The sequence below is a fragment of the Macrobrachium rosenbergii genome, chromosome 53 (genome assembly GCF_040412425.1).
Source record: "Macrobrachium rosenbergii isolate ZJJX-2024 chromosome 53, ASM4041242v1, whole genome shotgun sequence".
Classification (NCBI taxonomy): Eukaryota; Metazoa; Arthropoda; class Malacostraca; order Decapoda; family Palaemonidae; genus Macrobrachium; species Macrobrachium rosenbergii.
This window is the reverse complement of record NC_089793.1, coordinates 20,958,189-20,985,323: the sequence shown is the minus strand read 5'-3', so window position 1 is coordinate 20,985,323 and position 27,135 is coordinate 20,958,189. Positions and strand designations below refer to the sequence as shown.

General features: G+C 37.8%; 1 protein-coding gene across 2 annotated transcripts in view; it reads right to left on the bottom strand.

Annotated features, from left to right (window-relative positions):
- Window positions 1-27,135, bottom strand: part of LOC136834347 (glycine receptor subunit alpha-3-like) — a 148,047-nt gene that overhangs the window by 36,597 nt on the left and 84,315 nt on the right. For both annotated transcript variants that reach the window (XM_067096857.1, XM_067096855.1), the window contains exons 2-3: window positions 13,562-13,647; window positions 699-760 (exon numbers count right to left, since the gene is read on the bottom strand). In XM_067096857.1, coding sequence (XP_066952958.1) covers window positions 699-760; window positions 13,562-13,647 — 148 coding nt within the window. The remainder of the gene's footprint in view (window positions 1-698; window positions 761-13,561; window positions 13,648-27,135) is intronic.

Sequence of the window (27,135 nt, the reverse complement as noted above, 5' to 3'; positions counted from 1 at the left end):
CTAAAACGCAATAGCATATAAATTTGATAGAGAGCTATTCTTTTTCATAGATCAGTGGTTTTCAACCTATTTGTGCCCATGGCCCATTTTTGGCATCCCTGAGGACTCACGGCCCACTGCCCTTCGGAATTGTGTAATGATGATAAAAGAACTATTATAAAGCATTTTCAGAATACTTTATTAGTTTTACATTTTCATTTACGGAATTATTTTCCCGAACACTTTATTAGTTATACGTTTTCATTTACGAAAGAAAGCACTGGCCTGTAGTTACTGTAAATGATTTTTCATTTTTTTAATACCATGTCCGTGGCATGGTACCCCCTGAGAACTACCCATGGCCCACTCAGGCCATATCACAGGTTGAAAACCACTGTCTTAGATATTCAGATACTGGATATTAAAGAAATAGTAATCCAGGTTCTCCAATCTTAATAAGACTGTAGTTTCTACGAAATTGTTCGTCAGAAATGTGTGAAATGACGTAATGGTTTACTGGGTCCGTCCCAACGACGTAGATAGTGTCTGATAAAGTTGCTCAACGGTATGCCATCAGGAAGGCTTATTTAAATTTGTGATCATTTTGGGATGAAGGCATCCTGAGAAGAGAGAGAGAGAGAGAGAGAGAGAGAGAGAGAGAGAGAGAGAGAGAGAGAGAAGGAAAAACAACTTATATAATATAGAAACATTTGACCCACCTGTCTCTTATCGTCAATGACTAGGGAGTGCAGCACTAGGGAAACATTCACCATCGTTGGTCCTGGAAATAAAAATGTCGAATTTAGTCGACAAGATTGACCAAAAAAATCTACAAATCTGCAAGCATTCAAGAAGTAAATATTTGTCAAAGGAAAAAACAACATTTCACCTAGCGGTATAGCTGTAACACCATTTTGCATTTCCATATTAGTCATATTAAAATAGAAGATTTACAGTATGAGAATAGAGAATGTACACCATTTTCCATTCTCACTCTATAGCACCCTTAAAATAATTTGTTTACCTTTTGTACAGGTGTGTAGCTAAATCACACTCATTCCTACCTTTGCGTAGATGCGTGTGTCTGTGTGTGGTGTGTGTGTGTGTGTGTGTGTGTGTGTGTGTGTGTGTGTGACAAATGTAGTGGGATCCAGAAAAATTTCATGAAGCCACCAATTCTCATAATATATATATATATATATATATATATATATATATATATATATATATATATATATATATATATAGTATATATATATATATATATATATATATATATATATATATTTTATATATATATATATATATATATATATATACTATATTTAATAATTTTTTAATAGTGCTTTTTCCCATTTTTATATTTCTCATTTATGTTATCATTATCTAAAATATTCAACATTATTATTTTATCACTTATTCTTTCCAGGGGCATGTGCCTGGTGCCTCCTTCCGCCTGTGCTAAGTGTGTGTGTGTGCCTTTTGTGCACGTTCGTGGGTGGCCCTTGCCTCTTTGCAGCAGTCATTTGAGAGTGAAACCACTGAAACAGTTTTCGAAAGTATTTAGCTAAGACGAGAAACCGAAGGAGATAGAATTTCAGACAAAGTATCTGGTAAAAAAAAAAAACTAAAGGTGCCTGGAACCTCATTCAACCTGCCGTTTTCTTTTCAAACGCTCACGCAAAACTTTTCCTTTTCTTTGTAATATATTTCCCCCATGAAAATGAAAAAGCTCTCGGTCAGAGCTCTAAAAAATGGAATGTCTCTAGGTAAGGGACAGATTATATAACGCACATGAAAATTATAACTAATACGAAGGATTTGATTTTACTTAATACAAATGGAATTGGGGTGGTTGTCTTGCTCAATAAAATGTTCCAAGATGTCACTTCAGTGAATGATCGTGATAACTCTTTGTGCAATTAAAGTGTAGAACAGAAGAAAAGGCTCCCTCCTTGCCATGTGATTCGTATGGGCAACATATATATTATGCATTTTAATAGGAAAGTTTTTCTTGATCTTTTGCACCATAGACATTGCCACAGAATTCATTTAGTCGACTCGTGGAAAATTCGTTAGAACCAGAGTATCATAATTTTGCCTCTAACACGCCTTGCATTCTTTGAGTTGACTGTGTTCATAGTCAACTTCTGGTTAATCGTCAGCCATTGCAAACAAGAGCTATGTCACCTTCTTAAACTCAAACTGCGGATTAACGTAAATGTATCAGTAACATCAAGAACGTAAAGTCAAAATCTTGAGAAACCTGTCCCAAGAAATTCCCAGTTTTCTGCAGACAAAAGCGTCAAACAATCAGCGTCGGCAAAATTCTTCTGGGGAAAATGTGCCGCTACATTCGAGGAAAATCAGAAGATAAGAATCACATTATTGCCCTGAAAGATATTGTATGATATTGCAAAGGAACGTCACTTTTGAGGAGATATAATCTCACGCTTCTGCCTCAGAAGTTCATGAGAGAATCCCAGCGGACAACTTCTTATTCTCTTTTCAGGCGATGGTTTGGTGGGGGCTTTCTCTCTCTCTCTCACTCTCTCTCTTTCTCTCTCTCTCACTCTCACACACACACACATGCACACACACACACACACACATATATATATATATATATATATATATATATATATATATATATATAATATATATATATATATATATATACATATATATATATATATATATATATATATATATATATATATATATATTTGTGTATATATATATATATATATATGCATATATTATAATATGTGTGTGTACGTACATATGTATGTATGTATGTATGTATTCACGACAAATCCCTGGAACGTTCGAAGTATAAATGAAAGCGTTCGTATTTATTATGCCTCAGAGTCAAGTGTGATTTACCTTCATGTCTGTTTTATGTTTTTTAGAATAAAGCGTTCAGGGAATTCAGAGATAGGAAACTAGACACTGAAGCAAAGGGTGTAATGGTTGATATTTGCAGATGATATACTAACTGAATAAGTAGAGTGAAAAGAAACCGGAGAAACTAGTAAAAAGAGTTAGAAAATTTTGCATGTGGAGACGATTAAGAACAAATGTGTGCAAATGTAAATTTTTGAGGAGGAACGGAAACCAAAAATGTAAATGTGGATGTCTGGAAGAATCGAAGTACTCGATTTGAATCGGTATTTGGAGGTGATTATGATGAAAGGAGCTAAGATGAGGATGAGAGAAAAGGTGAGGTAAAGAATTTTTTTTTGTACCAAAGGAGGTGAGATGCTTGTATACTCAAGAATGGGAAGAGACCTTCAGTGTCTATCCTCCGTAGGGAGTTAGTGCCTCTGTACATCTCATGCAGGGGTGCACAGGCATTACTTAAGGTTCTTTGGTTTGTCCCTTCGGCCCCTTGCCAGTACAACCCTTTCGTTCCTTTTGCTGCACCTCCTTTCCATATTCCCTTTCTTCCATCTTACTTCCACCCCCTCCTCCTAACAATTGATTCATAGGGCAACTGCCAGGTTTTCCTCCTGCTACACCTTCCAAACCTTTTACTGTCAATTTCAGTTTCAGCACTGAATGACTTCATAGGTCACAGTGCTTGGCCTTTGGCCTAAATTCTATATTCAACTCAGTTCAATTCAAATCAAAGTATTTTATCAAAGCTTAAATTGGGAATAAGATGGCATTTTAAAGCCAATTCCTTAATGTAACTGGTATAAGAGGAACTGAAAGGATAAGAGAATGATGCATAAAAATCATAAAAAGTTTAGTGAATTTAAAAGGAAGTATCGTATCAAAGTGTTTTGAGACTGCTTGGCCCTGAAGAAAGAATTAAGGGCTATCGCTTTTTAAAATGACAGAAAAATTCAGAATTGTTAGAAAGGAGGAGGAACGGGAAACGATGATGTTGCTGGATAGATAAACCGAACAAGGTACCGGAAAAGAGGCGTTAACAAGATACACGTGAAGGGGGGACCGATGCGAGTTTAACGAATCAATTCGTGCTTCTTAGTCCTTTGAGGGATAATTAAGTAAAATGCATCACATGCTTTATAAGTTTTGCTTGCTTGAACGTGCCTTTTTCCTTACCATCAATCTATAATATTTCTTCGACCAAATACCAACAAATGTGTAGTTGATGTTTTTCTTTGATTTTGATCATAATATTAAAATTTTAATCGCACCATTTTTACTCCTATTCATTAGGATAATTTCGCCATCTGTGAGTGAACAGGTTATTCTTGTTCATAGTTCTAACTTTTTGGTTAATCGTCAGCCATTGCAAACAACAGTTATGTCGCCTTCTTATAAGTCTTCAGCTTAAACTTATCCATAAATACATCAAGCAACCAAGCGAAACTAGGAAATTAGAAAACTTTTTAGATGCTGAATGTTTATAGAATAAAGAGCAATCATCCCATACATGACTTTTTAATTTGACGTCTCTATTTACAGGCGTCCCAGTTTCAGTTTATTTACGTAGATAAGATACATTCACTCAAAAATGAAAGTTATTCTTTACAGACAGACTTTCATCACATCATTTTCCTCGCCTTAGTAAAATACTATTTATAATAAAGGTCGCCTCTATACTTGTTTGTGCCGCCTGGACATTTATCCGTTACGTTCAGATCTGAGGGAAACAATCCGAGCCATTCCCAAAATAGATTTATTTATTCCGTCTGGCTGCTACATTTTTAAATACATTTCACCTGTCGGCATCCTTCCGTACCCTTCCCACGTCTTCCCCCGGGGAGGAGAAATCTGCGTCAGGGCACCTCATGCAAAAAGCACTATAGGCATTACTTAGGTTCTTTGCAGCGTCCCTTCGGCCTAGCTGCAACCCCTTTCATTCCTTTTACTGTATCTCCATTCATAATCTCTTTCTTCCATCTTGCTATCCACCTTCTCCTAACAAATGTTTCATAGTGCAACTGCTTTGAGGTTTTCCTCCTGTTACACCTTTCAAACCTTTCTACTGTCAGTTTCCGTTTCAGCGCTGAATGACTTCATAGGTCCCAGCGCTTGGCCTTTGGCCTAACTTCTATATTCCTTCCTTCCCACGTCTTCCACGTGAGTTTTAACCTATGAGGTGTTTTCTCTCCTTAATTATTGCATAGGTATCGTCAGCCCTCAGTTCTCATCCTTAGACTCAACTTTCCGCAATGTCCCTTATATTACTGGTCAGCCGCATTTCCATAATTTTTCCACTGGGATAGAGCTTTCGGCTGATGACCTAACTTGTTCCCGAACTGCCCAATCCTCCGACTTTCTCACTTAGTGTTCGGTCGTTCTAATTGTCGTCCCCAAGATAACAGAGAGCGCGATTCAACTTCAGCTTCACCTCTTCTCTACCAACAACGTTGAGGGGTCCTGCAAAAATCTCATTTCATTGACCCGTTAAATTTTTTGTTTGTTTGTTTTTATTTTTTTACATATTTGTCGTTTCATCATATACCATAAAAGCATGAAGCCTCTGCAGACGAAACGAAGAATGCGTGCATGCAACAGGCATAAAAAAAAAAAAATAACAAAACATATGATTTTTATGAAAACGAAGAACCCCATTCTTTCTTTCTTTCCCACCCCCAACTAAAATACAAAAACAAACAGAGAAAGAAAAACAAACAGAGAGAAAAAAAACAAGAAAAAGAAAAAGCGAGGAGAAAGAACAAAGAGGCAGGCAGGAAGACAGAAAATCAGACAGACGAACACAGACAGAATGGCAGATGCAATTAGCAGAGAAGGAAGCCTGGAAAACAGTCAGCGTCACCGTATTGTCAGACGCAAGCAAAATAGAAAAAAGTAAAAAAAAAAAAAAATACGGATAAAAACAGAAACAGCTCGGGGATATTTAGACGTGCATGATGGAAATGAGGCTTTGCATCTGGATATGAGACAAAAATACACCCATTTATCATTTCAGAATTATGAGGCCTCGAACATTCATATTTTCAAGATCGTGTTCCAGAATATTTATGGGCACATGAACAGTAACGGAGGGAGATTTGATAACAAGAGGCATATGCACACACACACACACACACACACACACGACACATAGAGGGGAAAAGGGAGGGAGAGAGTTCAGTGAAGTGATAAAATGAGAGATATGAATGGGCGGAAAAGCCGTTGAAGAATAACCGAAGGGACCAGAATGAATTCAGCCGAAAAGAATGAATGTAGTATGTGTCGCTTACGTGCACTGAGGGAATATGTGAAATAGTACAGAAGAATAATAAATGACGTAGCCATTATTAAAACTCGGGATATGTGCAAATGCAATAGCTCTGAAATGCGAAAGAACTGACCGAAAGAAAATCTGCGAGACAAAATATTTGGTAAGAGGAGATTGCAATACTGCTAGTCAGTACGTGGGATCATTCTGTACCGTAACAAAATCGATCTCCGAAGATGACCACAGGTTCTAAAATTTAAAACAATCAATAATGTCGTTGATATTGACGGTAGCAGAATCAAATCTACAGCCGGAGGTGTAACGTGAGTGAGTGTTCATCGCAATGCATTTCGGATAAACAAAAAATCACCTCGTCTAGTCCTTGCTATGTTTTATAGGAAGGCTATAAAGATTCGCTGTTCTTCATTGAATAAAGGGTGAAAACTGAGAAATTCATGAAAAACAGACATGAGGAGCGAATCTCAAAGAAAAAAATCCGTAGTAGTCGCCACTATCTTGGTGCAGTGGTTAGTGTGGTGGTATGCCACTCATGTGTCGCAGGTTCGCGTGTCTCCCAGGGCGATGAAATATCACTGGCTCTGTTTCATGATCAGTTACTGCTGCGTTGTGGGGTCTGCGGTGGGAAGTTGAAACCAACATTCTTTGGAAGCTTGAATATCAAGCCAATGCCCCCTGTGTGCTTGTTCCATGTGAATAGGTTTCATCTACTGAAATAATAATAATAATAATAATAATAATAATAATAATAATAATAATAATAATAATATATCATTATTATTATTATTATTATTATTATTATTATTTTAATAATAACAATAATAACAATATCTATTCTTGCTGTTCCCTCACTTGAAATAAAGGCAAGAAAGTAAAGAATTTTTCTAACACCAGAACGGAGGCGAGTGACACCGTGACGGGGAAAAAAAAATATCGATGTCTCCTTTCCCCGTAGTATTTATCCCCCACTTTAATAATCTACTATCACCAAGATACGGAAGATTAAGTCAGACGTCCGTTTATCCCGCAGCGCCGCCTCTTCTCCGATGCAGAACCAGGTCATGGTTGTTTGGTCAGACCATAAACTTTTCTTCATAGACAATAAATTGTACCCTATATGGAGTCACGTAGCCAGTGGAAGGGCTGTAGATAAGGCAAAAGTGGACCATCTGTACGACTTATAGGTAGGGATAAAGACACTCGAGGTTGTTTTTCATATTCTTGAAGGAAAAGAAAATGTACGAACAAAAAATTAAAAAACTCTCCCATCTTCTTAAGTATTTTCACAATGTGAAATCACGGCGTAAATTCCTGAAGAAAGTCGAGGCGTAATTTTTTTTCTAATTTCCGCCCCGAATGCGCTCTTGTTATCTAAAGTCTGGCCAACTTTTCGATTATGGATAGTTCGGGGTTCGAATCGATATCCTTTCCCAATAGTAGCTATGGCATTTGTTATGCCATTCCATAACCGTAGGCATTATTTCTTATGTTTGGTATCAGTTACGTTTTTATCAAATTCAAAACCCAATGCTCGGTAAAAAGAAATCTGTCAACCAATTTTTTTATTAAATTGATGTATACGCACAGTAGATGATACAGAGAAATATCAATGAACAATATAACACTAATAAAATCAATGAACGAAAATTCGGGAAAAAAGAGAGCTACCTGCTTTCATTTGCATGATTACTGTTTAAAAGATGATTTTATATATTGTCCGGAAAATCATGCAATAAACTTTTTACACATCATGTTTTTAACAGAGAGGTGAAATAATTAGATAAAAATTCCGTGGAGGGTCATAAGGGCAGCGCGGGTATAGGAAGGTAGGAAGTGGTAGGATGAGGAAAGAAGAAACTGAGTAAAAGAAAAATGCATACAGGAAGAGATCATTTACAGGTATATGGGAGCATGGAACAGGTATCCGAGAAGAACGTGAGAGAAAATTATTCTAGGAATATATGCCGAGAGAAAGAAAGTGACCAGAAAATTTTGGAAGGGTAATAAGTTGGTTTTAGGAAGGCGATTTCGAATAAAGGTACACATTGAGAGGTGCTGTTTAGAGTGAATGCTGTCTTCACTGGATGGGGTGAATATGTTGGAGAGTGGTTTCAATTGGAAGGCAGTTGATACGAAGACCTTTAATTACGCATTCAAAAGAGTATATTAATTACTGTTTTTGAGTAGCCAGTAACTAAAGCAAGATGTAATTGTCAATTTAGAGGGATTATGCTTGTTTAAAGATATGCTTATGTAAAGAAATGCCTATGTATACTGTGCTGATGTATAATGTATGTAAATATTGTAATTGTAAGTAATGTACGTTTAATCCTTTCAATAAAAAGTAAAAAAAATAAATTAAAAAAAATTACGCATTCAAAGGGACAGCTGAGTAACTCTGATTCAGTGTCTGACTGATGTTTGTAAAGTATATCTGGATGACGAATCGGTTCCAAAAAAAGTGCTTTGACAGGAGTAGCTGTTCCACTGTATGTACGTAACTGTGATGGAAGTGACTGCAAGGGCCATAACGGTTTTTGGTATACTAGGGAAGGTGCATGGTCAGATTCTGACAGACACAACAAGACAGGTAAGAGAAGTATTGACAGTGGACACAGAGCGTGATTTACGCAAAGAGGAGGATGCAGGTATCAGTTGTTTGTTATGAAAAAGGTGAGCAGGAAGTTCAAAAGTAAAAGATGAATATAATGAATATAAGAAGATAATGACAGAATCAACAGAAAATCATTGTTCGATGGAGGAGATAAGTAGCTGAGAGCAGTTAAAAGACTTTTCTGATGGGAGTGAAGCATCTCTTGAAATATTTAGATGGGAGTGTGACTAAATGGAATAAAATCAGGTCCAAGATAAGGGTGTGTCATGTCCCCATGGATGTCTGATGTATTTATGAAATGAATAATGGATATTAGACGGACATACGTGCAAAGTCACAGGGTAAGAACATAGCCATAGATGGTTAAAGTTAATGTGTTCATATGATAGAATAATGACTGTAGACATTTACGTATGGTACAATACTGATTGAAGATAACGAAGAGAAGCTGTAGAAACTCGTGAAAGAAAAAGTTGACAAGGGGAAGCTGAGAGTAAATATTAGCGGGAGTAAGTTTATGAAGGTATATTGAAAGTAGATAGATGGAACAATGGATGTTAATATAAATGAGCGGTAAATTGGAAGCAGTTGATCTGCACAGGTGTTCTGGAGTAGATATAAATCAGTGTTGAGGACGGGAGAGAAGGCGGGTCACAGGGGAGGTGCAACAAGGAAGGTCGAAGTTTGTTTGCAAAACACTGGGATGGGGCTTGGAAGGTCTACGAAAGCTCAGGTGCGAATGTCTGAAGCGACTGTTGAGCCAACGCTATATAGAACTGAAGCATAGTTACTATACAGCCTTTTAGTGGAAAACTGCAGTATCTGCAAAATTTTCGAAATTGAGGTATGCCACCTACTGGGCTCGTGAAACACTAATACACAAGTTACTGCAGTTTCAAAATGATTCTTCAATGCTTTACTTAGGGGGTCCCATTTGCAGTATCTACAAAATCAGTAGTAAGGCAAGGGAAAAGTGCAGTACCTACCATTTTTCTCAGTTTTGTATTTTTGTAGACACTGCAGTCTTATGCATATAAAGGAGAAAAGCCTGAAGTCTAAGAGATGAATTCTTTGTGCAGTGAATGTTGTGCAAGACCTGAAAGGTAGGGAAATGGAGAATAAGTTGAAGAAGAGGCAAAATAGTGGTCAGTGGGTGTAGGCTATCAAGGCATTTTAAGATGATTTGGTTGCGTTAGGAGAAAGGAGGACAATAGGTTGGTGAAAAGAATATATGACTCGGAGGTGTTAGGAGGGAGGGGGGGATAGGAAGACCCAGAACTCACATAATTGATGGAGTGATAAAGTATTAAAAGGACAGTGAGCATCGTGTTCTTTTTTCTCAACAGCAGCATCAATAATATCCATAATCGTAACAATAACTGAACCTTCAGGTCAACAAAAAACTTCGGATCTAGGTTCAATAGAGACCAAACTGAGCCATATTCACAAAATATTTGACAAGAAATCGTTGTTTTTTTGCTGGACAGGAGTGTATGAATTTTTCATTTTGTTATTTGATATTGCGTAGAGAGGGCTGAGATGAGTTTGTTCTTTTTGGAGATCTTGTTTCCCTTCGCTGGCATATAGCTTATCAATTCTTGACACTCAGACTTACAGATCAGATGATAATAGCAGTAACATTAGCGATAAAATTTATAACGCTGGAGACGAACAAAACCTTTACACATATATTAGCAAAACATAAAAAATCAAAGTGAAAAGAGTAATACTATTTCTGGGATTCTGCAAATAAAAATCCCACCTTTCACGAAACAACTGAAGATTTCTTCAGAGGAAAAGGAAAGAAAGATTCCCGTTTTATCTCAGATCTTTCTTAGACCTTTACAACCCGCCAAGGACAAGCAGGAGGATCTCAGCCCCTTGCGGGAAATTCAAATGATGATTTAAATATTCTTGTTAAATGTCACCGTTAATTTCTGTGCTTTTGCCTTGTGCCCAAGACCACCCAGTGGGCAATAAGAAGGCCGTCCGTGCCCTTCCCAGCAACTCCCCTGAGTGGGAGCCACATTTTTTGGGTCGCTGTTGGAAACGTCAAGATGATCTCGTAAAGAACCATTCTCTCCCAAATGGAGAGGCTTTTGTGCGCCGAGTTTTAAAAGAAAGAGAGAGGAACTTTTCAACCTTTCTTTCCGTAAGCTTTGCACGTTGGTTGCATTATCTGTTGAAATTAGTCAATGAATGTTGATTGCGTAGAGTAAAAACGTTTAATTATTAAGTATACTCGGGGTTAATGATAATACTCAATAGAAAATTTTGATCATTCATTATTCTTTTTTTTTTTTTTGCATAAAGTTGTGTATAAGCATAAATTTCATATTAATATGTAGATACGTGGAACGGAATTTTTTTTTTGAGATATGACACACTTAATTTTATGTGGTCAGCAAATAAGGAATATCAATTTTTATTTGTTTTTTAAATAATTATTGATTGTCAAAACAGAGCTGCCAAATAACACTACTAGGAAATTCGAACAATTAGAAAGTAATTTCAAAAACATGAATACCGTCTGATTTTTCTTTCATACAATACGATATTATTTCTAATTACTATCCAGTAGCTTTCAGTGAGGACGAATTCCTTCCTCAGAAGGCAATGATCAAGATCAATAAACACCTCGTTCCTACTCTCTCTCTCAGAAACACAAACACATACACACACACACACACACACACACCTGCAATGACGTACGCACACATTTGCCTTTGAGGCCAACCCTTTGGGCAAAAATACTTCCAGAAAAGTAGAGGTCTGTTCCAGACTTCATGCATCTGGTCTAGGCAGTTCGAGACCTGTCGCAGACAAGGGCCAGGCATTACGCGAATAAAGTACGAAAATGGTTGGTGGTAAGCTTTGCGTCCGGGAGGAGATGACGCTAACACCTACCCCGTACTTTCTACTCTCAAATAGGAAGAATTAATTAGCGGTATGTGCTTGCGGTGACACACATACACATACACCGTTACATAATCTTAAAAAAAGTGACTTCGTACTCCCAATTCAGCCTTATTCTGGGTTGAAGAAAAAAATGACGGTATTATTTAAAATCGAAGAGATATCATGTATTATTGTGGATTTATGTGATGTTATATAACACACACACACACACACACACACACACACACATATATATATATATATATATATATATATATATATATATATATATATATATATATATATATATATATATATATATATATATATATTTATATACTGTATATGGCTAACTTAGCAAATACAATGAGGTATAGATAAATATACATTTACACATGAAAACTTGAGCTAAGAAAAAAGAACTTGCAATTATGATAAGACCAAAAAAAAAATACCAAACATTAAGGGAGCTGTCTAACTACCAGTTTATCTTACAAATTTTTCATTTTCACACGGCAAACAACAGAAATCTTATGACAAAATGTAGGCCTCCTCCAACCAATTCAGCATAAAAAATCAGGAGTCTTTCATCAGAAATTTCTGCACAATGTTACTGCGTGATTGAAAAGTTTCAGGTCGACATTTTTTTCCTCTCACTTTTGTGTGTCTTGTGTGTTTGTGTTCCTTTCGTATAGACCGTATGAATATCGTAAAGAATATACAAAATCATTATGCAGCATACAGTATCTTTATGCTACTCTGTATCCTAGTCAGTGAAGAGGATTGTTTGTGACTAACCAGAAACGTTTTTTTGTTTATCTTTTGCGAGAATCGCTTATTTTAGAACACGCCTCATTCTTTAGCCCATTTTAAGTTGAAAATATTGTGCAGTACAGCCAAATCTTTATGACAAATAAGATTGAACAATATAAATATATTTCTGCGATTTCTATTAGCTGCATTCTATTGTAATTTACACATGTTTCGCATATCTTAGTCCTGGATAAGACCGGAATAATTCTCACAGACACAGTACTTATGTAGATTGGAATACAATACTGTTCAACGAATAAAATTCAACGTTGTTAATCAACCTAGGCTCTGGACTTCGCATAAGATAAATTCCTTCCTTGGAAAGCGCCACATAGGGAACACGGAACATACTAGCAGTGGTAGCATTAGTAACAGTAGCAGTAATAGCATGAGACAGGAGGCTTTAAGACGGCGTGGTTGGGCTGTTGAGTATCGATCTTCCTCCCACGAACTACCGCTCGGTATCTTCGCAGATAGGGCTCAAAAAGGGGAAGCCAAAAATTGTGTTGAATGGGGCTGGCATCGTTGAGTTAAACGTTAACAAAGGAAAATTAAGTGAAGAGAAATCGTTGCATGGAAACAGAGAGTAGTATTCATTTGCTGAGAGTGAGTATATGAAATTATTCCTTCCTCATCTTGCAGTTAAAAAGCTAGGCAGAATTGTTTGCATTAGGAGTAGCAGTTGGGGCCTGGAAATAATTTCATATCCTGCATCTTCAGTCCTTGGGAAACAGTGGTATACTGAAACAAACTCACAAAACTTGAGTTTATTCAAATCACACTGCAAAATTCAATAAATAAGGATTCCTGGGTGCACTTAGTTCTAAGATAATGCCCTCTTTGCTGTGTACTGGCATGCAAACTTATAAAAAAAGCAGAGACGTTGCAAAAAATGATCTCTCTCTCTCTCTCTCTCTCTCTCTCTCTCTCTCTCTCTCTCTCTCTCTCTGAACATGCTGAATAAGAGCAGATGGTAGCGCTTTCAGAATCTACCATTCAGAGCTACTCGGCATTCATGAGACGCAAATGACATATTTCCATACATACATACTTAACTAAAATCATACTTAACTAACCATGGTTCTGTGGACGTAGAGTACCATCATTCTCCTTCAGATTTATAATTTCTTCCATGCGGATTTTGATAGCTGATGCCCCCATCCTGGAAATACAATGTCAAAGCTATTATCATTTCAAACTAGATCCTTGTACCATTTGCAAGTTGAAACTGAATTTAAGAGAATATACATATATATTCAGTATAACTTCTCTCAAACATTTTGCACCTATATGCAAATGAAGTTTAAGGAAAAGAGGCAGCATTGTGAGTAGGATTTTATTCCCAAAAAAGAAAATAATAAAAAAAAAAACATTTCCAGCAGTTTTTACATGCTTTACAAAAATATGTCAGATTATTAAAAAAAAAAAAAAAGCACCATCCTAATTCTATATGAAAATCAGAAGCCGAGTTTGATGAAGAGTAAATTTTAAAGTATTATTATTATTATTATTATTATTATTATTATTATTATTATTATTATTATTATTATTATTATTATTATTATTATTATTATTCAGACGATGAACCCTCTCATATGTAACAAGCCTACAGGGGCTATTGACTTGAAACTCAAGCTTTCAAAGAATATAGTGTTCATGAGAAAGAAGTAACAGAAAGTAATGGGGAATAAAGAAAGAAGAGATCACGTATAACAAAAAGAAAAAATAAATTAACAAATTAATAAATATATCGATAAAAATGTCAACAGATTATTAAAATACAAGAACAATTGCATTTTCCCTTGAACTTTTGAAGTTCCAATTGCACGGCATCCTCAGGCAGACAGTTCCACAGTCCAAAGGTGTGAGGAATAAAAGACCTCTGGAACTGAGAAGTTCGACAACGAGGCACATTAACTGCATATTGGTGTGCTGTTCATCAAATCTCGTTGCTCTCGGCAGAAAAAGAGGATCAGGGCTCAATTGTTTTTCCAATGGTGGCGTTAGGAATTGACAGATATGTACATCTCAATGGCACAGTGATTGGAAGTGCCTAAATACTTGCAGACCTTGGACTTGGCAATAGCTGGAACGTCTGTGAATATGAGATCTAATCAATTACCAGAAATGTGTGTGTGTTCCTCAGTTAGCTAGATAAAATCTGAGGATACACAGAACTCAAGAGCAGATCAGTGGAATTTGAAATAAGCAACTCGCTGTGTTTTGCATTACAGTCTCCACAAACAACCTATGAAGCTTTGGAATCCTGTGGCTGAGCCATACTGATCCTCTCCAAGAGACTGTCATATATAGAATTGTCAATATTTGGATTGCGGTAAACAGCAACTACGTAAACGTTGTAGAACTTACTGAAAATCTTAACCCAAAGAACTTCATGGCAACTACACTCCAAGTTTTTCTGACAATAAATAGGTTGTCAGGGATTAGTGTATACAGCCATACATTGCGCATGCTGGATGTTGCGACGATAAATATAGTCAGGCCATCAAACCCTGGGATTAAAATTCAACCACTGACTTGTTACCACTTACAAGTGTCTCAGATAACTCTGGAACAAGAAAATTTTACCTTAAGCCCCGAAATTTTGAGTTAAGTGCTCTGGAATTTTTCTTACAGTAATGAGTAGCAGGCCCAGGGTTCAGCTCAATGTCTCCCGAAAGAATTAAAATTTACAACATAAAATTAGTAGCAAAACTAATAAATGGACTCATACCAGCAGCAACATAGTAAAAATCAACAGAACAATTAACTATAATAATACAGTCAACAACAACAGTACTTACGTTATTTGCAAACATTTCATTGAAAGTATAAGTAATCCTGACCTTATTTCACTGAAAAAATTACCGGAAGCAACTGGTCGACAAGGTGGAGCTGGCACACCTTGTATGGCATATAAGGTTGGCCACAACAACTGGGGGAGGGCAGTCAGGATGGATTTAGAAATTATAAAAAGCCTAGAAGGAAAAGATTAGCCAAAGAAGAAGGCACTTCATTGATGATCTACCGAGCACCTTTTTGAAAAAACAGGAGAGTGAATAAAAAAAAGGAAATTTACCTGATTGTACCCTCAAGCAAGAGAACTCGTACCTAAGACCATGGAAGGTCATGGTACAATGGCTATGTCACAATCCAAGGTTGGAGAACAAGGTTTGTAATCAGAGTAACCTTCTCTTAGGAGGATTGCCTACCAAGGCTAAAGGGTCCTCCTACCCATCGGTTTGATTTCAGAGTGTCCTTCTCTTGGAAGAATTGTTTACCAAGGCTAAAGAGTCTCTTCTACCCTAACTCCAGTAGGCAAGGACGTCACATCCTGAACTGAATGTTGCTAAGGAAAAGCCACATTAACCTACTATTTCAAACGGAAGTTGATGCATACATCACTTTCAAATATTTCCATTGCGGTACGAAAATATTTTATAATTGTTTCATATTAAAATCCTATTTACAACCCAGAATCATTGGGCAGTGTTAAGAAACATCTAAATTTTGACAATCACAAAGCCCTATTTCCAAACATCAAGTCTTCCTTTTACATTGAGAGGGGGTTAACATTTACAGTAATTATCAATAATTCATGCTTCCCCCTCTAAAGTCAGGGCCGATGAGATATACGGATAAATTCTGGAAATCGTATACTTGCAATTTAACCTAGCACGATGCCTTCCAAACCGATGTCATAGTGTAGGCAAATGTACCTTACAAGGAGGAACCATATGGAGTCTTACACTGCTCAGCCTTGGCACAGAATTAGGGGTCTACAGGGCCTTGTTGTTAATGTATTAATTTACGTTTTTGTAAACTAATTTATTGCTCTTCATCTAAACAATTGATGGCCTTTCCTTTTCATTTTGAAATCACAACTTCTTCCTTCCTCCTCATCGATGCTCTTTTTCAATTAGTTTTTAATCTTATCCTACATCTACATAAGTTCAAAGTCCCCATCCAGTAATTCTTACCATTTTTTCTGTTCATTTCCTCTTCCGATATTTAGGACTGTTTTTTTTTCGAGAGAGAGAGAGAGATCAAATGTTTCGAGTTGCTTAATTTGTTTCGGTAAGGTTTCTCATTAATATCACAGGCAAACGTTCCCGTCTTCCAAATTGCTAAAGATTTCAATTGGCTTCCCATTTGGGGTGCTGCTTCCATGTGAAAGGGTTTGTTTCGTTTCATCAGATCGATGGCATTATAATGGCTTTTTGTGTAGACATGTCCTCTGGTTTCCTTATAGTATTTTTGCCACTGCTCTTGTGAGATGATAAAAAGTTCCTCCTCCTAAGCGGCTTTCAAGTGCTTAAGAAACAATATTATTCGCCGACTGTTTGGTTCCTTTCTTGGTCTTGCCAACCTCCGAAATTCTTTTCTTGCTCTTTCCGTGATTCCTATTATGTTGGTTCCTTCCAGGCGCAGCTCATCAGTTCCTTTGGGACTCAGCTGGCGCAAGAAATTAAAATTAAAAAGCAGCGGGATATTTGTTGTTTTTTTTTATAACAAGTTAATCTAAGTCCGTGCCTGTCTTCTCGCCAGATGCAAATCCAAATTTATCAAGCGACATTCAACGAAATAATTGTATAAATGTGTGTATGCATACACACATACATGGAAAAACTTATTTGCAGGGGCGCATCATACAAAGAATGAATGAGAGCTGCCGTTGTATCGAGAGCGGAGGAATGAGATTGCAAGCATCTTCTTTTCATTACTCACAAAGTTAATGACCCGTATTTACTCAAGGAGCTTGACTTGGCGACCGTATTCTCTCTCTCTCTCTCTCTCTCTCTCTCTCTCTCTCTCTCTCTCTCTCTCTCTCTCTCTCTCGCTGTCTTTATGAGACATTACAGTGGGATGCTTTGGCTGTCACTGCAGGGTTAGGATTTTACATTCTATGATCAATAACGTCTTCCTCTTTAGTTTTTTGTAAAAGAAAACTATTGTGCCGGCTCTTTCTATCCGTCCGCACTTTTTTCTGTCCGCCCTCAGATCTTAAAATCTGCTGAGGCTAGAGGGCTTCAAACTGGTATGTTGACCATCCACCCTCCAATCTTCAAATATACCAAATTGCAGCCCTCTAGCCTCAGTACTTTTTATTTTATTTTAGGTTAAAGTTAGCCATAATCGCGCTTCTGGCAACGATATAGGATAGGGCAGCACCGCGTAGTAGTTAAAATTTCACGGCCCGCGGCTCATACAGCATTATACCGAGACCACCGAAAGATAGATCTATTTTCGGTGGCCTTGATTATACGCTGTACAGAAAACTCGATTGCGCCGAGGAAACTTTGGCGCATTTTGTACTTGTTTTATCCATCAAGTAAAGGATAAACGAGATTGTATTTTACATAAACTACTTTTAATTACCAGCTAGACTTATGAGAATGAAGTCTTCTTGCGCGTTATTTCAGCTGTTGTTTGTTGTGTTTTTCATCAATTTTTCAGCTGTTGTTTGCTGTGTTTTTCATCAATTTTTCAGCTGTTGTTTGCTGTGTTTTTCATCAATTTTTCAGCTGTTGTTTGCTGTGTTTTTCATCAATTTTTCAGCTGTTGTTTGCTGTGTTTTTCATCAATTTTTCAGCTGTTGTTTGCTGTGTTTTCATCAGTTTTCAGCTGTTGTTTGCTGTGTTTTTCATCAATTTTTCAGCTGTTGTTTGCTGTATTTTCATCAATTTTTCAGCTGTTGTTTGCTGTGCTTTCCATCAATTTTTCAGCTGTTGTTTGCTGTGTTTTTCATCAATTTTTCAGCTGTTGTTTGCTGTGTTTTCCATCAATTTTTCAGCTGTTGTTTGCTGTGTTTTTCATCAATTTTTCAGTTGTTGTTTGCTGTGTTTTTCATCAATTTTTCAGTTGTTGTTTGCTGTGTTTTTCATCAATTTTTCAGCTGTTGTTTGCTGTGTTTTTCATCAATTTTTAAAGAAGATATTCCAAAATTGTTTCTGCCAGTCACTCCTATATTTTATCATAAAATATTTGGATGAAGACGCTTAAAGCTAAATGTTTCCTTTTGACCTTTCAACGTTGCAGTATAATTCTCTATTTGCAAATAAGTTTAAACATATCAGTATTATGTAATTCTAATACCCACAATGCCCTCTTAACTTCTCGAATTCTCCGCGCTTTTTTGGATATGCTTGTAACTACGAGCTTCATAGTTACAAGCATATCCAAAAAAGCGCGAAGAATTCGAGAGGTTAAGAGGGCATTGTGGCTATTAGAATTACATATGTGTCTGGTAAAAGTGACCAGTAGATTCTACATATCAGTATTATTTTCAATAAGTCGTTTTAAATAAACAGGAGAGCGTCCACCTTAAACAATTTTTTTGCTTAATTTTGATATTACAAAGACGTTTGCTATAAAAAAAAAGTTAATAAAGCTAACAATGGAACGCATTCAAGCGATGAAGTTTAGTCTCTCATTTCATTGAAAAATGGACGATGGTAGATCCCACGTACACAAACAGTGACCGAGAGAGGGGTAAATTGAGAGAGAGAAAGAGAAAGAATGGCTGGGGAGGGGAGGGAGAGACAGAGAGACCTATATTGAATATAATTAGATAATAGGTCTTATGAAGCCGTATCCGGTAGGCTGCAAAGAGAGAGAGAGAGAGAGAGAGAGAGAGAGAGAGAGAGAGAGAGAGAGAGAGAGACAGAGAGAGAGAGAGAGAGAGAGAGAGAGGGAGAGAAGGAGGGAGAGAGAGGAGAGAGAGTTAGAAATTGAGGGAGAGAGAGAGAGATAGAGAGAGAGAGAGAGAGAGAGAGAGAGAGAGAGAGAGAGGGAGGGAGAGGGAGAGAAATTGAGGGAGAGAAAGAGAGGGAGAGAGAGAGAGAGAGAGAGAGAGAAAAGAGAGAGAGAGAGAGAGAAAGAGAGGGAGAGAGAAAGAGTTGAAATGGGGAGAGAGAGAGACAGACAGACAGACAGACAGACAGAGAAATTGAGGGAGACAAAGAGGGAGCGAGAGAGAAAGAGATAGAAATTGAGAGAGAGAGAGAGAGAGAGAGAGAGAGAGAGAGAGAGAGAGAACAGACCTTGTCAAAATGTATGTCATTCAGACAGAGAGGACGAGAGAGGGTGGGAGGGGATCGTCCGCCCGTGGGAAAGCAAGTTGCTGAAGAGGTCCTTCAATTGTACGCCCCCATCAGGTTGCCCCCGCTTTCACAGACGTTCGTAATGAACTTCGACAGATGAACAAAGGAAAATCCTAAAGGTTAACTATTTTTGATTATTTATTCTAAATTATGAAATTCCCTTCACCGTTTTAGACGTCAGTAATTAGCAATAAGAAGAAATTATCAACAAAAGAAATAGGGGTACTTATTTTATTAGCAAGTTACTGTCGGTTCCTGCTTATCTTCTAGTCAAATGCAGAACCAAATTTATCAAGCGATTTTCGACGAAATATGTATATTCGTATGAGCATACACAGGTACATAGAAAAGCAAATTCATACAAGCAAATCATACGACATTGTATGACTGCTGCCGTTATATCGAAAGCAGAGGAAACAGCACCTTAGATATCTCAATGCAAGGTCATGATTTTTGTAGCCCACTGAGCTGGCTGAGCTTATAACATTGCTTCAACAAAGTACTTCTCACTAATAATGCAGACACAAATGCACTCATGCACGCAAGCAAGAGCACACGCACAAACACACACACACACACACATAAACACACACATACCAAAGAATCAGGCAAGGCCAAGTTGTTCTTCCCTTAACTGGTGAACCCAAGACGACCCCAGTGTGTAATGCATCACACTAGTTGTTTCATAATTCTAAACAAGTCCCACAGTGTCTCCTCCACACCACCCAGCCAGCACCTTCTCGATCTCCATTTCCTTTCTGCTTGGGTTGCCGAATCAGAGAAGTTTCTGACTGGTTCTGTCAGCGTGAGAAAGCCCCTCTAAACAGTTTGATCCGTCTTTTCTTTTCACCAATGCAAACGTTTTTGCAGCTTCTTGAACCATTTAAAAACGTCTTGCTCCATATGATATAAGTAACAGTTTGTCTTGAGTTTCTACCTATCTTAACTCTTTTACTTTCAGTATCCACATTTTCTTCCAAAACAGAGAATTGGCTCAACAATTCTCATATTCCATCCTTTACTTCCATAGACAGTCCACTACTTTTCCAAACCTTTTGCAGAGACGATGCTTGTTTCCCTTATATCTGCATGAATCAACCTCTTCCATTCGAACGTCCACTGATATTCATTTTCTTGGTTTCATATCAACCTCATTACCTAAATCTTACTGACACTTAGTCTGACAAAACTTTAAACTCGTTTGCTTGATTTTTTAGCTTTCCTTTACCATCCCCAACGAGCACTGTTTCAACAATAGCCATCAGCTGTTCCACACCCCATTCATGGCCGTTTCATTATCCCACAACTTTGCACTTACATCATCATTTTTTTTTCTTGCCTTCCTTCTCATTACCCCATTCATGAAGATATTGAGCAATCATCATAAAATCTTTTACTAGCACTCGGTATACTATTCTTTACACCACATATTGTAGCTATTACTGTAGCTAGTGACATTTTGATTGAAAAAGTATATATCAAAGCGTTTTTCTCATCCATTGCTGAATGCTTGCTATTATATTATGCCTATTTTTCAACCCCACTAACAATAAATGACTTCTTCAGAGCCATGTAACCATTCCATTAATAAGTAATTTTAAGCAATCCCCGTGTCACTGACACCGTGCAACGATAATCAAAAAAAGTTTAAAAGTTTTACAAAACTGTAAGCAAGTATCTGTTAGATCTATTAGATAAAAACCTAAATCATTTTGGAGACTAAATCTTCATGACGAAGTCTTAAAGCTTGACTTCATACAAGCAACTAAGAATTATTTAGTTTTGCCTTTCTAACATTTCATTTATTTCTCTTAAATTTCATTAATCTTATTTCTAGTGTCTGTTTTATGTTTACTACAGTAAATTATATATTTCTGTGCTATTTTGTTCAAGATGGATAACACCTTCCACAATAAGCTGTAGGTCGCGTTGCTAGGTAACCAGTTGGTTCTTAGCCACGTAAAATAAGTCTAATTCTTCGGGCCAGCCCTAGGAGAGCTATTAATCAGGTCAGTGGTCTGGTTAAACTAAGATATACTTAACTTAACCTTCACTCTTTTCATCCTAAAATCTGCTAAATAGTTGAGACCTCTGGCCAATTGCGTAATTCTTCTTGCTGTATTTTGTATTTAGCACTACAGGCTTCGTTAAAGATAATACCTCAAATTATATAACATCATTTCGCAGCTTGGACGAGTGATTTCAGTCCTTTGATATGGCACTGGTCATATGATTTTATTCCTTTATTCTTAATTCGTCTTTCGCACTCTTGTGCTGCTTGCCATCAACTGTGCTTGTGGCAGATAGATCAAGACGAATGCGCCAGTTAGTCATCCGTATACGGTTGGAGACCCTTGCAACAAATTTACTTTGTATTGGGCCTTCACTAATATTTTTGTTATGAGTAATAGCTTTTGCTAACTCCATGATTATTTTCGTTACGAATAACGATAAAACCTTTTCAATGTTATCCTAATCTTTTGCACAACCGAGTACGAACGTTTATCATAATGGCGTGCTTATACAGAAATACGAATTGTTAATAAAAGATATGAAATACCTCAGAAACAACATCGACTTCCGTTCCACCCACGTGCCAAGACCCCGGGAGGCGGCCGCCATTAATCCCTTCCCCTCCCCAGAGCGCTGTCAGAATTTCTATGGGAGACGTCCCGTACACTACTTAGCACCGCGGCGTTTTTTTAAGAGAGGTAATTAGATCCTTTGTTGCTCCTGGGCTTGATGTAATGGGTGAGCGTGTGCAGGGACGCGTTCATTAAGCCCTTCGTTTATGGCGTTTCATAATTATTAAAGTGAAGGTACATGCACGCCAGCATGCGCCCGGGACAAGTTGTCGAGGGATCATGGTTTAACTGACGCACTTCAGCAGACGCTGTTTCTTTTTATATCTACGTTTCTATTTGTTTAAAAGGTTGTTTCGTTGATTGTAGTGCACAGTTTGTTTGCCTGTCTATCAAGCCTTCAGAAAAGTCAACACATAGACAATATATTTATAATATAAATGCAAATAAAACTCCTGCGTTAAAATATGGAAGAGTGGTTGGTATCAAAAAATGTGACTTCGCACAGTTTTGGAAAATACGATCTATGGGAACTTGATATAAGGATTTTGTTGAATATTGATCTTTAAAAGTGTTAAAGAGATTACAGTACAGAGGCTGTTACCCAATTTTTATCGTGTTTTTACAGCTGTACATCTTACAGAACCTCTTAACAAATTCAGTATTTCTCCGTCTCAAAACGTGTCAACAAGAACTTTTTTTGGGGCCGAGTTGGGGGCAAAAAAATAACGATATTTAACCATATGCGATAAGTCAAGTTATCACTCTTGAATTATTTAAAACACTAAAAAATAAAACAAGCAAAAAATGCGCCGAAATTTCTTCGGCGCAATCGAGTTTTCTGTATATCGTATAATCAAGGCCACCGAAAATAGATCTATCTTTCGGTGGTCTCGGTATAATGCTGTATGAACCGTGGCCCATGAAACTTGAACCACTGTCCGGTGGTGGCTTGGCCTATATCGTTGCCAGGAGCACGACTATGGCTAACTTTAACCTTGAATAAAATAAAAATTACTGAAGCCTAGAGGGGTGCAATTTGGCATCTTTGATGATTGGAGGGTGGACACATACCAATTTGCAGACCTCTAGCCTCAGTAGTTTTTAAGATCTGAGGGCGGACAGAAAAAAGTGCGGACGGACAGACAAAGTCGGCACAATAGTTTTCTTTTCAGAAAACTAAAAGCCTCCACTCCTTGACGATAATGTCTCACTGACGGAAAAATTAGATTTTTGTACATAAAAGATACCGTTCTGGGTGAGCAACTTAGGTTATGGACCAGGTAGCTATGGCCATTAAAATGAATATCCAGTACCTTTCTGGCTGCATTTCCAGATAACTCATTTCGCCATGAAGCTTATGAATTAATCTGGAATTCAGTCAAAACAGTGTCCTCGGAATCCTTAAGATCTATAAACCTACAAGACGCTGCCTAAAAAAGAACAATGGGACCATATACAGTATAGTTTATTTTATTAGTTCATTGAGACGGAAGGTTTATAATAAATGATGGTTACTCATGCTATGTAACTTGTTCTCAAGAAATTATCTCTTTGTTCACAAACTCATTTTTAGTTTTCTGTAAAAGAAAACTATTGAGATGGCTACTTGTCTGTCCGTCCGCACTTTTTCTGTCCGCCCCCAGATCTTCAAAAACTACTGAGGCTAGAGGGCTGCAGACTGGCATGCTGATCATCCACCCTCCAATCATCAAACATACCAAATTGCAGCCCTTTTAAGGTTAAAGATATTCATGATCGTGCGTCTGGCACTCCTGTAGGTGCCAACAACACAGTGGCTGAAAGTGTCATGGGTTACGGCTGAGAGTTTCATGGCCCGTGGCTGAGAGTTTCATACAGCATTATACGCTGTTCAGAAAACTCGGTTGCGCCGAAGTTTCTTCGGCGCATTTTTTATTTATTTGGCCTGGGCCAGGCCTCAGAATGACGTCAAGCCTTAGATTTTCTCCAGTGTTCGTTTCTGCTTGCCGATTTAGGGCGAGTCCACGTTACAGTGAAACTTGCTATAAACACTTGTCGGCAACTTATCGCATGCAGATCACAAACAGGTTGAAAACAAGTCAACGACTGTAAGTAGAGAAAGAATCTTTGTTAAATGCAGGATAATCATGTGAAGCACTGGTTAGGACAACCAATAAGTCGTTGACCTGTAATCTACCTGTTTGTGATGAGTGCGCGACATGTCGCCGACGTGTGTATATGACATGTTTGACTGCAGTGCTGACGTACCCTTAATCTGAAGGGCAGACGTCATCGCTCGAAGCTCAGGATTTCGCAAAATACACCTAATTCTCCATCGTCTACATGGCTGTGCATGATGCACGCAATCAGGCAGATGTGTAATACCTTGTCTTTCAGCTGGAGTCATGGAGTTGATCGCTATCGCTAATCTCCCCTGCAGTGTTTATATTTCAGCTTGCCTCTCCCAAGCACTTTAGCTTCAGATGTATCATATAGCAAATGCCTTTCCCTAATCAAGGGTCTTTTTTTAGATTTCTGTAAAATAAAACTATTGTGCCGGCTTTGTCTGTCCGTCCGCACTTTATTCTGTCCGCTCTTCTCTCTGTCCTACCCTTTTTCTGTCGCACTTTTTTTCTGTCCGCACTTTTTCTGTCCGCCCTCAGATCTTAAAAACTACTGAGAGGGCTACAGCCCTCTAGCCTCAGTAGTTTTTATTCTATTTAAGGTTAAAGTTAGCCATAATCGTGCTTCTGGTAACGATATAGAATAGGCCACCACCGGCCAGTGGTTAAAGTTTCATGGCAGCGGCTCATACAGCATTATACCGAGACCACCGAAAGATAGAGCTATTTTCGGTGGCCTTGGTTATACGATATACAGAAAACTCGATTGCGTGGAAGAAACTTCGGCGAATTTCTTACTTGTTAATTCTAAGGTCTCTTATTTTCAAGGATAAACTGCAATGAGTGAGCGTATTACTGCCTTATTAACCGTGATTACAGAGGAATCACAACGTTATGGCAAACGTATTTTCGGTGATTCGGGTGCCGAAAGGTTTCCTTCAAAAGTTATTTCCTTCCTCGACGATTACTAATAGGGGAGTCTTCGTCAGCATTGTTATTGATTGGCCTACTTCAGCGAGTCACTCATTCATTCGCCCGATCTTTTCTTCGTTCTGAAAAATTGTTTTTCGATAGCGTACCGAATTTATTTCAATTTGGGTCAATTTATCAATTATTAACATCAGAAATTAGCTTAACAGCCATCAAATTCAGAAATTCGAAGGGCACTTTTATCATCAGTGAAAATAAAAATCAAAACTGTTCCAAAATTTCAAATCAAAAGGATTATAAAAAAAAATGGTTACAGCAACGTGTGGGGAATAAGAAGTAAAATAAAAAAAAAAAACACAGAGAAAAGAGGAAGGGATGGAAAACTGTGCAGCAGCAGCAGCACAAAAACAGCAATTAAATTTAGAGCTTTGAAGGGCACTGGTATCAATGAAAATAAAAATCAAAACTATTCCAAAAATTTCAAATCAAAAGGATTATAAAAGAAATTTTTCACAGCAGCGTGTGGGGGAATAAGAAGTAAAATAAAAAAAAAAAGAATACCGAGAGAAAATAGGAGGGGAAGGAGAAAGTTTGCAGGAGCGCAAAAATCGGATAAAAGAAGAGCAGAGGAGATTTTCTAGTTGGTCTCCGGGGGAAATAACTCGTTCCCAACGGCGTTCTAAGGAGTAGGTGCGTGCCGCGGCCCCTAATGAGAGCGACAGATATGGAGAGTTATCGCCGCTTTCTTTGATAAGGAGCCCAGATTAATTTCATTGTTGATCCGGAGTTGACGAGTGATAATTGCTTCCATAGCAGAAGAGCCTCAATTACTTTCAGGGCTTTACAGCTATAATTATAATCGTGGCTGGAGCCTGCTTATCTCTTTAATAGTTGTTAAATATAGGACACAGCTTTCGTAGCTGACGGAGGATAATTACCTCCGTGGTTCGAAAGTAATAATTACCTTCAGAGTTCATGAAAGACCATCGCTTTGCAGTCTGTAAATCACTAATTACAAAGCAGCAACGCCATTTGTGAATGCCAGGGATTTGTGAACGATGAAATGAATCGGAGGCCGATTATATAACGACTGAAAATCGAAGTCAGCGGAGAGTATATAAAATAGTGTTTACGTTATGAGGCACCATCAGGTACAAAAAAGAACTTGTGATGGCTTTTCCATGGTAGATCATCATTCTATAAACAAGAGCCCGAGTTGATGTAAGACCACAAAAGTGGACAAGAGATATTGGAATGGAATATAGGGTTTAGACCAAAGGCCAGGCACTGGGACCTATGAGGTCATTCAGCGCTGGGAAGGAAATTGAGAGTAGGTAGGTTTGCAAGGTGTAACAGGAGGAAAACCTCGCAGTTGCACTTTGAAATAATTGTTAGGAGAGGGTGGATAGCAAGATGGAAGAAAGATAGTATGAATGGAGGTACAGTAAAAGGAATGAATGGGGTTGCAGCTAGGGAACAAGAGATATTGTGCAGACTCATATTAATATGAATGACAGTTTTGTTAAATTCATTACTATGATATAAACTTACTTCACTTTTAAAAGCGAAAGTTCCTCATTGGACTGGTTGGTATCGTTCTCGGATAGCACTCTACTGGGCCCGCGTTCGAATCTCCGACCGGCCAATGAAGAGTTAGAGGAATTTATTTCTGTTGATAGAAATTCATTTCTCTCTATAATGTGGTTCGGATTCCACAATAGGCTAAGCCGTAGGTCCCGTTGCTATAGGTAACCAATTGGTTCTTAGCCACGTAAAATAAATCTAATCCTTCGGGCCAGCCCTAGGAGAACTGTTAATCAGCTCAGTGGTCTGGTTAAACTAAGGTATACTAAACTTTAACCTGTAAAAGCGAAGTCAGAAAAATATATACTGGTGCCGCATGTCCCAGCAAACTCAGATTTTGTCAGAT